Source organism: Passer montanus, unplaced genomic scaffold (assembly GCF_014805655.1).
Source record: "Passer montanus isolate IOZ18808 unplaced genomic scaffold, ASM1480565v1 scaffold117, whole genome shotgun sequence".
NCBI lineage: Eukaryota > Metazoa > Chordata > Aves > Passeriformes > Passeridae > Passer > Passer montanus.
The window spans coordinates 585,063-597,092 of record NW_024358389.1 but is presented as its reverse complement, the minus strand read 5'-3'; the positions used below and the strand labels follow the sequence as shown (position 1 = coordinate 597,092).

Sequence of the window (12,030 nt, the reverse complement as noted above, 5' to 3'; positions counted from 1 at the left end):
CCCCCTCCGCCGCACCGCGGGCTGATCCCGGGGCTCCCGGCCCGCCCCCGCCCCGCCCCGGCACCGGGAGGGGCCTCGGCACCGTCGAGCAGCGTCCCCCGCCCCGGGGGGGCTCTGGGGTGGCGGCGAGCGGAGCCGCCGTACCGGGAGGCACCGGGACCCGCGGCGGCGGCAGGAGGAGCGGGACGCGCCGCACCTCGCTTAACCTCTGTCCTGGCAGCGGGTCCGCTCACGGCCCAGGGCGGACACCGGGGATGAGCCCGGTCCCAGCCCCGCGGAGGACGGAGCTGGCCCCGCACGAGCCCTCCCCAGAGACACGACAGAGCCGGGTGACATCAGGCTACCATTTATTGTAAAAGGCCGCGGTGCCCGCGGTGCCCTGAGCAGGCTGGGCCAGGGCCAGGGCTGGGAGGAGGTATCTCAAAGTGCTATTTACACCGAGCTCCGGCTGCGTGTGCCCGGAGTCCACCCTGCCAGGGATCCTCTCCGTGTCCCGCTGCCCCCATCCCCACCTGTGTCCCCTTCAGTAAAAGCTCCTCGCAGCTCCCCGGGCCTGGCTCGTGCTCGGGTCCTTCCCTGAGTGTCCCTGGCACTCCCTGGCGCCGTCAGGGCTGGTGGCAGCGCCTCGCGGCACCGCTGTCGGCTGGGCGACCGTGCCCGCAGGGCAGCCCAAGGCGTCGTGGCAGACGGTGCCCGAGTGCTGCCCGCGCTTGCCCATGGTGAGGATGCCCGCAGCGTGGTTGCCGGAGCCGTGGAGCAGGCGGTAGAGCCGGCTCTGGAAGGCCAGGGGCACGCTCTTCCTCTTGCCCAGCGTGAGGATGCCGGCGGCGTGGTTGCCCATGCCGTGCAGGAGGTCGTAGACACGGCAGGAGCAGGTTTTCTGGCGGCAGCAGTGGGGCAGGCTCTGCCGGGCAGCAGCCAGCGAGCAGAAGAGCAGCAGGAGCAGGAGGCAGGCAGCTCGCTGGGGCTGCCAGAGCAACGGGCAGCGTTAGGGCAGAGACAGGGACTGCCCAGCCCAGGACTGTCCCCTCTGCTGTGCACACTGGTGTTCAACTCCCCCCTGCCCTGCCTGTTGCTGCAGGTGCACCTGGAGCCTCACCCTTCACTGCCCTGCTCCTCACTGTGCCCACAGCCGGGTGTGGGTGTCCTCACTGCACTGCCCTGCTCCAGCACACAGCAGCTGTGGCAAGAACTCTTCTCTCGCTGTCCAGTGCCACGGGACAAGCAGTGAAAGCACCCGTGCTGCAGGCACTGCATGCCCAGCTCCCTCCCAGGCAGGTCCCTCATCAGCTGCTGGCTACAGTCAGGGATTCCCAGGGATTTGCTGCACACTCAGAGCTTCCCAAGAAACCAGCCAGGCCCTCCCACACCCCCAGCCCAACATTCTGACCTGCCACCCATCACTGTTCTCTCATCCCCAGGTGCTGCAGCACCCCAGCCCCACCTTGGTGTTGGGCACCTCCATCCTTCCTGGGGTCTTCATGTGGCTGAGCAGCTCTGGGGCATGTCCCATCAGGCAGCCGACAGCGCAGCACCCTGCACTGCCACTGCCACTTTATAGGGCCTGCCACAATAGGGCTGCCAAAAATACCTGGGGCAGCGGGAGCAGCCGGTGTCCGGGAGACGTGGCAGCGCTGTGGCCGGTAGCCCGGAGACCGTGCAGGCCTTTCCCCTCATTTGCAGCTCCCCATTGTGAGGGTAGGGGTGCCTGGCACTAATGAGGCCGTAATTGCCCACGGGCCGTGCTGCTGGGCTGGCACAAAGGGGCTGAAGGTCAGCGCTGGCCGGCTCTGACAGCAGCGCAGTGTGCGGGGCCGCTGCTCAGAGCCCTCTCTTAATTAGGCTAATTAAGGGGTGCCAGCAGCTGCACAGCTCCCTGACTGACGTGAGGAGCTCTCACCCTGCCTTTGGCTGGTGCCAGGGAGGGATAGTGCCACCAGGGTCCTGTACCCGGTGCCACCCTCCATCCCCTGTGGTGACACCGTCCCGTCCTGGTGCTGTGCCTGGAACAGAGGGAGCCACAGGCACCAGGGAGGTCTTGCACTCTTTATAACCCAGACCCCAGACCACCTCCAGCCTTTGCTTGTGCTGAACTCCCTTGCCCTGGGGTTGAACCCAAACATTTCCTTGATGCCAGCAGCCACATCTGCTGTTCAGGGACACCCTGACTGCACCCGTGAGCCTCCCAGTCCCTCTGCATAGTGGGGACCCCAGGGATGCTGTAGAGGTGACAGGAGCAGCCAGGATCCTTCTGCCAGCCAGGTTTTCCCCAGGGCTGGTGGAGTCCAAACCTGCAGCCCTGGGGAGGGTGGGCAGGAGCCCAGACCTGGGGCTGCTTTTCCAAGTGGCATCTGGGGGTACATGCACATGGCACTGGGGTACCCACTGGCCCCTCAGCAGAGAACTGGCTCCAGAAGCAGATGGAGGGGACGGATGAGTCCTCTGGGAGCCTGGCAGGGCAAGAGGGAGCAGAGACATCTCTCCAGTGAATTCTGAAGCCCCTCAACACGGCAGAGCACAGGCACCCAGCCTCACACACGTTCCCCGGGCAGGCTGGGGCTCCCTGCTCCCGGCCCCTGCGGCCAGGGGTGCTCAGTCCGGGCCCCGAGCCCCAGGCCGGGGTCAGCAGGACGCTGTGTCGCCACCTCCGTCCGTCTCCGGGATGGGCTCCAGCGGGGCTTGCAGCCGAGAGGGCTCGGGCGAGGCCGCCCCGTTCCTGCCGATGCCGCAGGACTGCCCCGCGTTGTGGATCTGCCACAGGTTGTCCAGCGCCTCCGCCTTGGCGTGCTTCAGGAGGTCAGCCTGGCCCTGCGGGAGGAGATTTGGGGGGTGTTGGGGTGGAGCAGGAGGGTGGCAGGGCAGGGCAGGGCAGGGCAGGGCAGGGCAGGGCAGGGCGGGTCTGTCCTCGCCCCTCACCTTGAGGACAGTGATGTTCCAGGCGAAGCTCTCCAGCGCCTTCTGCAGCTTGCGGCCCCGCAGCCCTTCCTTGGTCTCGATGCGGTGCAGCTCCTTGTGGAAATCCATCCCTGATTGACGGGAGAGGTGCTCAGTGCCTGCAGGGACGTTGGCACAGGGACAGCCACCACCCACACCAACAGGGACCGAGCCAGAGGGATGCCCTTTGCCCACCAAGGGATTGCAGGCTGGGTGGGCTCCCCACCACTCCAGCAGCCTCAAGAATGCTCCATGCCTCAAATGATGGGCCAATGGACCCCCCCAAATCCCATCCCCATGGCCAGCTGCACCCTGTGGCCGTTCTGCACCCAGACACCACAAGGTCCTGATGGGCAGTGAAGACCCTGGGCAGAGGCACAACTCCTGCACTCCACGGCTCATCGTGGGGCATTCAGAGCAGCGCCACCAGCCCCCCCCCCATGGCTGCGGGCCCCCCCACGTGCCATCCCCGTGAGTGGGTGCTATATTTACCCCTGGTGACGCAGCAGCGGCTCGGGGCCCACGCCGGGGCTCCCACGCAGCTCGCTCGCCCTGGCGCTGCCAATCAGCCCGCCCACAGCCCCGCGCCCCCGCCCGGCTCCCCGGGGCCCCAGCTCCTGCCAGCCTGCGCTGGCACCGCGGCAGCTCGTCCACAGCACGGCCAGGGTGACAGCAGGGACCACCAGGGCACGGGGCTGGGGGCTGCAGCTGCCGAATCGCTGCCTGCCAGCACCCCGAGGGGCTGCACGCCCCAGAATCCCCCTGCTCTGCACACACAGCTGCACACACAGCACCAGCGTGTGCCCTGCGGCTTGTGCCCCGCTGCTCCTCTCCCCCAGGGCTCGCGGCAGCGGCAGAGCTGAGCCAAGAGTTTGGGGAGATTTCCGTCTGCCGCGTGGGCAGGGAACAAACGCGGCTGCTGGCAGCAAGGCTGGCATGGCGGGGACAGCAGAGCAGGGCCCCCTCCTTCTTCCCAAGCCTCTCCAGCTCCTGACACTCTCCCAAGCCCCACAGGGAGCCCACAGGAGCCCCTGGAGCTGGGGGGGCTATCCCTGCGGGGTCCCAGCCAGCAGAGGGGCCTGGAGTGGGGCCAGAGGTCCAGGGCAGCTGCCAGAGTGGGGGCACCTGCAGGGAGGACCAGGGCAGGCAGCAGCAGCACCTGCCTGTGTGGGTTCTGCCATGTGTTTGGGAAGTCTTAACACTCAGTTGCCATTTCTGCCGTCAGCCCCAGCCTGTTATTTCTGGCACTAATTATGTTCTGGCGTTTGACAGCTAATGACTCTTCCCCGCTTCCTCATCAGCCTCCCCCACTCTGCCTGCTCCCTACCACACAGCTCTGCAGCCCACTCACCCACACCGTGCCCCAGTGCAGGAAGCCCTGAGCCCCCCAGGATGTGTCTGGTCCACCAGCAGAGCCAGGGCAGAGCTGGGGGTGCCCTCCAGGACCCACCTGCCTGCTGTGCCTGGATGAGCTTCCCGTACACGGCGTCAGCAGACTCGATCAGCGTCCGGCTGGTCTGGATCATCTAGGGACAGGGGCAACATGAGCAGCTGGGCAGCCCTGGCCCATCAGGGGCTGCCCCCTGCACCTGCACGGTGCCCAGGTCTGGCCCTTCCCACCTCACCACACACGGCCGGGTATGGTGTGACCACCACGTGGCCAATGGCCAGGTTCCCTTCAACACAAAAGAAGGAAGCAGCTCTGGCTGTGGCTATTAATGGGATTTCTCCCACCTGGGTAGGGGCTGCAGTGTCCAAGGGTCAGACTGATCAAGGCAAGACTCTTCATTGGCAGCCCTCATGCAGTCCCTGGGCTGTGCACCCTCCCATCACCCCAGTGAGTTCAGGGTTCCCCATCCTTGGACCTTCTGATCCATCCCACAAAACCTGCCTGGGTTTATCCCATAAAACCTAATCAGGATCACCCCACAAAAACTACTCAGGTTCATCCCACAAAACTTGCACCAGCAGTGAGTGTTGGTCCCGGTGTCACTGACCCCAGGGAGCCTCCCAAGCCTTGGCAGGACAGCTCTTACCGTGTCGTAGGCAGTGAGGACCTTGCGCAGCAGGTCGGGGATGGGGCCCTGGGCCTCCATGGGGGGGTACTGCTCTGCCAGGTTGAGGGTGACGCTGGGTGCGCTGTCACTGTGCAGCAGCCACGTGGACACCGTCAGGATGCACTGCTTCATGTTGGCAGCGGGTGTCAGCCCACACAGCTCCTTGAAGGACACCAGCGCATTCTGCAGAGACCAGCGTCCAGTCAGGAGTTCAGCTAGGGGGACCCGACACAGGAACGCCCCCATTTCCCACAGCTCTCTGCTCCAGGTAAGGCTCCTCTCCCAAATTCCCCAGGAAAAGGGGAACAGCCTGGCTCCCCACCGCTCTCAGCCCAGCCCCACCCTCCCCTGAAGAAGCCAGGTCCCCTGGTGCCCTCTGCAGGGTCCTACCTGTACGTTCTCCCGCAGGTCAGTGGCCTCCCGCAGCGGCTGGGTGGCCGTGCGGAACACCTCATCGATGGCTTTGATGCCGGTGGCCTTGGTGGAGGTGTACTCCCTTACGCGGCGGCCCCGGCGCCCTGCCAGCCCCCGGCGGTGCCCCTTGCCCCCGCCGCGGCGGTCGGTGATGGCCACATGCACAAAGAGGGTGGCGTGGGGCAGGGGCTCCCCGGCCAGCGACTGCAGGGGGACGTGGCGGTAGCCGGGCTGCAGGCACTCGAAGGGGATGGTGTACTGGGCAATGAACTCGTCCCCGATGTAGTCGTCGTCCAGCACCACGAAGCGCAGGACGGCCAGCTCCGGCAGGTTGATCTGGAACTCCAGGCTCTCGTCGAAGATGGGGTTGTCCCCGCTCTGCAGGGCGGTCTTGGTGCGGTGCTCGGCGCAGTCGGCCGGGATGCCGTGGATTTCAGCGCAGACGTAGGGCTCCACGACCTCCCCCTTGGCCCCCGAGCCCTTGGGCTTGGGCAGGTTCTGCCCGCTGATGACCTTGAGGTGTAGGAGCTGGGCAGGCACGCCGGGCAGCGAGTCCTTGGCGTTGGCACTGAAGTAGGAGACCTCCTCCCGCATGATGGCCGGGCGCAGGACGTAGCCGCAGGCCCCGTTCTGCCGGAACCAGCCCGCGTTCAGGTCCATCATGAGCCCCGGGGTCTGGTAGTTCATAGCCACCATCTGGCAGCCGCACTTCCAGAAATCCTGGGGGTTCATGTTGCTGGCGTCGATGCGCATGGGGCTGGGGTAGATGCGGGAGAGGAACCGCTTGTTGTAGCTGACCAGCTCAGCCGGACACTCGTTGGCGAAGCGTCCCGCCTCCACCTCGCTGAAGGAGCACATCTCCCAGTAGCGCTGCCCGCGCCTCGAGCTCTCAAAGTCCTGGAAGGGCACGGCCTGGCAGAGGCTCACCAGCTCCGAGAGCTCACGGCTGAGGCGCACCCGCCGCAGGCCGCCTCCCTCCGGCGCCTCCCGGTCCTCCTGGCCCAGCCGCCGCGCCAGCTCCCAGCCTTCCTCCTCGTCCGACACCTCCCCCTCGCTGTCCTCGCAGCTGGGCGGCAGCTTCTTGCCCTTGATGAGGATGCGGCCCTTGAGCTCCTCAGGGGAGGGCAGGTAGGAGGCCACGGGGTTGGGGGGCTCCAGGTACAGCTTCTCCCCCAGGGTTTTGCGCAGGCACTGGGCAGCGAGCCGCTGCTGGGGGGCCGAGCAGCGCACCACCAGGCAGAGGATGAGGGGGTAGGCGGAGGCAGTGAAGGCGTGCTGGTCGATCAGCCCCACCACGGCACGGAAGGGCACGCAGGAGGCAGCCGAGGGGCTGGTGTAGACCACGGGCTCACCCTCAGGGCCATCCCACAGCACCAGCTCGATGCTGCGGCAGCCCAGGCCCAGGGCACTGATGTAGCCGCTGATGTCTGAGCGGCCCCAGAAGTTGTCCTCCAGCAGGCAGGCGCTGTGGGCAGAGCTAATGTAGTAGTGGGAGAGGGGCTGTGCCATGTCCTGGCAGACCTTGCGGTGCTGGGGGTCAAAGATGGAGCAGTCAGCAGAGAGCAGGTAACGCGTGAAGCCGTCGATGGCCAGGTAGCCCTTCTCCCGGCCCTCCTTGGAGGGCTCGTACTTGCTGACGATCTCCAAGCACTTCTCCTCTGTCACCCCCTCCATGCCCTGCTCCACCTCCAGGAACATCAGCAGGTCCTTCACACCCAGGTATTCCTTGTTGCTGGAGAACTGGACCAGCAGGAAAAAGATCTCAGGGCGGGTGCAGAGCTCGCAGTACGCCTCCACAAAGAGGTCACAGGCCACCTCCGCGCCAGGACGCTCGCTGGCCTTCTGCAGCTCCTTGAACTTCAGCTCGATGGTGGAGGTCTTCATGCCAGGGTTGAGCGCCTTGATCAGCTGCACAGCCCGGGACACGGGGATGCGCCCAGACTTCTCCAGGTCAGCCAGGTCGAAGACAGAGGAGATCCAGGACGTCCGGAGGCTGGGGTGGCCAGTCCCGGGCGCCTCAGGGCTGTGCTTCCCATAGGACACCAGGTAGCGCAGCCCCATCACCCAGGCACTCACCACATCTGCTGAGCTGGCCACCAGGTCCAGGGACTCGTAGTTGTCCCCATAGATGATGGAGAAGGCGCACTCGTCCGGGAACTGGTCGGAGAGGCCATTGCTGCGCAGGACAGGCGTCTTCTTGCCCACCCGCACCTCTTTGACCGATTTGATCTCAATCTTGGCCTTCTCTGAGTCCTTCTTGGAGGGCTCCCAGCGCACGGAGCGCATGTCGGCGTCCAGCACGAAGAAGCGGCTGTACATGCGGGAGTTGGAGCGCACCTTCTTCAGCTCGCAGCCCTCCAGCATGAGGGAGATGCAGGCAGCCGTGCTGTTGATCTTGCGGTCATTGGGCATGGAGCTGAAGGACACTGTCTTCTTCTTGTGCGGAGGCCGCTGCCGAGAGCCGTCCTGCCAGGGGGGGAAGGGGCAGAGCCGTCAGGGACAGCCAGGCAGCACACGCCCCACCAGCTCCTGGCATCTCCTGCCCCATGGTCCCCCCACCCCAGCACCGCCCCAGGGTGCCCCAGCACCGCGCCAAGCCCAGTCCACTCCAGTCCGCCCCTCTTCTGGGGGCTGGGAGCCAGCTTCAGCCCTGGTTTCCCTCACAGCTCACTGCCTGGCTTATTTTAACTCTGCTTTCCTTCCTTCCTTCCTGCTCCTGGCCCTGAGCTGGATCCTTCCCCGCTGCTTGCTCACCCTCACAGGCACAGCCATGCGCCAGCAGCCCAGCACAGCCCCTGTCTCCTCAGCCTGGGGAGCAGAGCAAAACAGACACCCAGCGTGTGATGCACAGGCAGAGCTGCTCCTTGGGAGATCCCCCACTCTCTGAGAGGAGTGGGGCAGGACAGCCCCTGCCCCTGCCACGTGCTGGGGACAACCACGGCTGTGTCCCACAGAGCGCAGGGTCACCATGCACGGGCTGTTTGTGCCAGCACCTCATGCCCACACTCTGCCCTGCCTCACCACAGGGAGGGGGGACCCAGCTGCCACGGGGCTGGCAGGGGCAGGGGATAAGGGGGAACAGCAGGGCCAGGAGTGTATTATGGGATGGATTTCATTAAGTAGCACAGTAGGAGGAGATTTAATCTACTTCTTCAAGATTATGGTGAGTCACCTCTAATCTGGTGGTGTCTCTGTCAGAGGCAGGTCCTGCTCAGCTGCCCAGGTTAGAGGTGAGGGGTTGCTCCTCTCCAGTGCCCCGAGAGCTGCCACAGCTCCCACCTGGGCAAGCACATCCCCTGCCTGTCCTGGAGGGTCGGGATCTGCCCCACGGGGTCAGACAGCCACAGCCAAGGGCATTTGGGTAAGTCACACAAATGGATGTACGGTTTCCCCAGGGAATGGGGAATCCTCCAAGGATGCCCAGGACACAAAGGAGGAACAAGCACCAGCCCTCAGCCCCTTGTTAGAGCCAGGCATATCCTCCTATCCTGGAACTCGGATGTGGTGGCTGTTCTCATCCCCTCGCTGCCAGATTGCTCCAGGGAGCTGGCCGAGCTCCAAGGCTCTGCCTCGGTGCCAGCCATCCCGGGTCGGCAGGCGCTCAGCAGCAGGTCACGCCATCGGCCAGCCCCGTGGGGAAGGGCTCGACGCCGGATGCTTCCTGCACGCTGCAATCTGAGCGCCCCACTGAGAGGCAGCCGCAGCCCCCGGCTGGCCGCGGGGTGATGGGCACGGAGGGCCGGACCCCCCCTCTCTGCGGAGCCGCCCGGCGCACCCACCCCGCGCCGCTCCGCGCCGGGCCCCACGGCTGAAAACAGGAAATCCATCCGGAAAGGAAACACGGGCGGGGGGCCTGCGTGCACCCAGCGCCAGGGACCTGCTTCCAGCTGTGCCCGCTGCAGGCAGCCACACACACCCCACCGGCACCGGCCCCCGACCACCCCGGCTCGGGGTGAGAGCCCAAACGCCCTCCCTGCAGACCCCCACCCTCCCAGGCTTAGACAGGGGACGTGTCTGCAGCACTTTGGGGTGCAGATGTGCGGCACAGACCCAAGAGCACGCAGGTTCTGCTTCTCCCTCTGCACGGGCAAGCAGCGAGCAGGGGATGCGGGGAGTTTCCCGTGTGCAGCTGCCCTACGCTCCTCAGTGCAGCCTGGGGGCTGGCAGGGAACAGTCTCTGCTCATTGCAGCCCCTTCCAGGCTGTGCCAGGTGATCTTCAACCCACGAAGTGCTGGGTGAGGTGCAGCGGGAGCGGCGCAGGCAGGTGATGAGTAAGGCAGCAAGGAGGACACGGTGCCCATGGCCATGACAGCACGGAACACCCCCAGACACAGGGCAGAGCTCCAGCCAGAGCAGGGATCCTGCTCGCTGTGCCACCGAGCTGGCAGGGAGCAGGCAGGGCTCCACAGAGCAAAGCACAGACCACGATGCCCATGCCAGCCACGGTGCCAGCGGTGAGCGTGGGCTCGCACGGAGGGCACGTTCCAGCCCAGCTGCCTGTGCTGCCCAGCTCTGCAGCATGTGTTAATCACCTCTTCAGCCAATTATCTCCTGCATTAGTGCCCTGGTGAGTGCTGATGCCCTAATCTCAGCCTCCACGTGACGGCCACGGTTACCGGCCACATAACCCACTCTCAAAGCACGGGATGGAGAAGGGCCCATCAGTTGTCCCTCCCTCCCTTTTATCCCCCCGCCTGGCCATGATGTGATTCATTTACAGCTGAATTCCCCAAGTCCCGGGTGTCCCCACTACCCCTATCCCAGTCTGGTGCAGGCAGGCAGCAGCCCCGGAGCTGAGGCAGTGGGAGACCAGGCACAGTCAGGGCTTTTCTACCGTGGTTTGTTCCCTGCCAAGAAGAGAGCGACTGACACATCCACTCCCCGCGGCACCAGCTGCCACTCCCGGCGAGGGGCCGTGGAGTCAGATCCCGGCAGAGGCACCACACAGCTCCTGGGGCTGGCACACCATGGGAAGGGGGCTCAGGGGACGCCTCCTGCAGCAGGGAAGGACAGATCCAACACCCTCTCCAGCATCCTCCCAGCCCACAGGACCACCAGCCCCTCTGCTTTCAGTCTGAGAAGAAAGAGGGGAGCAGGTCCTTGAGCCAGGGCACAGGGACACTGCAGGGGACAGCTCTGGACCCCGCTGCCCCAGGCCCCCTGTCTCCACACAACCAGTGAGTCGCACTTTCAGATTCACTCCTCCAGCCTTTTCTGGAAATCCCAAAAAACAACAGAGCCGGCAGCTCTTTCCACATGTGCCTCTGCTGCCGCTCAGGCCCCGCATGGACTCGGAGACGCACAAGGGACCAGCACAATCTGGGGACACTGCTTGGGTCTCACCTCTCCTCGGGCCAGCGCTGGCCCTGGGCCACCCGACCTTCACGTGAGGCCAAATCCCGCGGTGACACCGGCGGTGACAGGGATGTGCGATGTGCCCGGCCCGGCAGCAAGCGACAGGTTCACCACCCCCAGCCCGCGGTGCCCACGCATGGCCCCTGGGCAAGGAAGGATGCTGGCCCGTCCCGGGAGGAGCAGGAGACCCTGGCGATGTCCCCAAGGACAGGCGGCACGCTGGCAGCACCCTCTGGCTGCCCGGGAGCACCGGCAGGGCTCGGCTCCGTCCCCGCGTGGGCACAGCCCGGCCGCCCCCGCAACAGTTTGCAGCGAGAGCCCAGGCGGGCGCGGGCAGAACTCGGGGTCCCGACACCTCTGCCCAGAAAACTGGATCCCGGGGACGGAACAGTGGGGCTGGGGCACCACGGAAGCAGCCCCCTCACGGGGTATTAATAGCACCGGAGCAATCCCGGCTTAAAATAGGCTGCCGGGAGCAGGGAGGCGAGTGCCGGGCGGACGTGACCTATTGTGTGAGCGAGCACCGCTGGCATCAGCACAATCAGGGGCGTTCGTTGAGGAAAGCACACGTGTGACCTGCTGCCCACCCAGGTGGGAGACCCCCGAGACCCCCCTGGGCCCCGGCCCCAGCACGGCCCGGCAGCATCAACACCAAGAGCAGACTGCAAGCTGCTCAGGCCTGGCCCGAGGTTCAGCGCTTGTCAGGAGAGCCCGGGGGAGCAGAAGCTGCTCGAGGGGCGGGAGCGGGCATCTCCTCACCGGAGCCACGGCTGTCCTGAGCGGCACCGGCTGATGCTGCAGCGTGGCCGTGGCACTTCACAGCGCGACCCACGGACACTCCACAGAGCCGGGCCGGGCCACATTGTGCCCTTGGGGACCCTGGGTCCGGGCAGGGCGCTGTGTCAGTCCCGGTGTGACCAGCACCGCGGGCAGGTGGCGACCCTCGGTCACCCCGGCATGCGGCTGCTCCGCAGCTCCTCGGGGCCGCTCGGGCACAGGGGCAGCGAGGAGCGGCGGCCAGAACGGCTGCGGGGGGACGCGGGGCTGGGCGCGGGGACCCGGCTCGGCTGCCCAGCGCTGCGCAGGTGCCGGGCCCGGGGCGCGGGGGGGCCGGCCCGGTGCGATGCCGGTGCGGGGCTCTCACCTTCATGATGCTGGCCCGGGGCGCGGCGGGCGCGGGGCTCCGCTCCGCCGGGGATGGGGATGGGGATGGGGACGGCGCGGCCCCCGAGCCCCGGGCTGCAGCGGCGGGGAGCGCGGACGGGCACC

The 12,030-nt window shown here is 66.2% G+C and overlaps 2 protein-coding genes across 2 annotated transcripts; both read right to left on the bottom strand.

Annotated features, from left to right (window-relative positions):
* Positions 1 to 330: 330 nt before the first annotated feature.
* On the bottom strand, positions 331 to 985 carry HCRT (hypocretin neuropeptide precursor; the record flags this gene model as incomplete). The annotated part of the gene is made up of 1 exon (XM_039697197.1): positions 331 to 985. A coding segment is annotated over one exon (462 nt), but the record flags the coding sequence as incomplete, so codon positions are not given.
* Positions 983 to 11,951, bottom strand: LOC120496656 (inactive phospholipase C-like protein 2). The gene is made up of 6 exons (XM_039697309.1): positions 11,906 to 11,951; positions 5,382 to 7,871; positions 4,971 to 5,174; positions 4,385 to 4,460; positions 2,917 to 3,026; positions 983 to 2,808 (listed from the first exon to the last, which is right to left on the bottom strand). Exons 1-6 carry the CDS (start codon positions 11,909 to 11,911, stop codon positions 2,623 to 2,625), a joined length of 3,072 nt encoding a protein of 1,023 aa, XP_039553243.1. The 5' UTR covers positions 11,912 to 11,951; the 3' UTR covers positions 983 to 2,622.
* Positions 11,952 to 12,030: the final 79 nt, after the last annotated feature.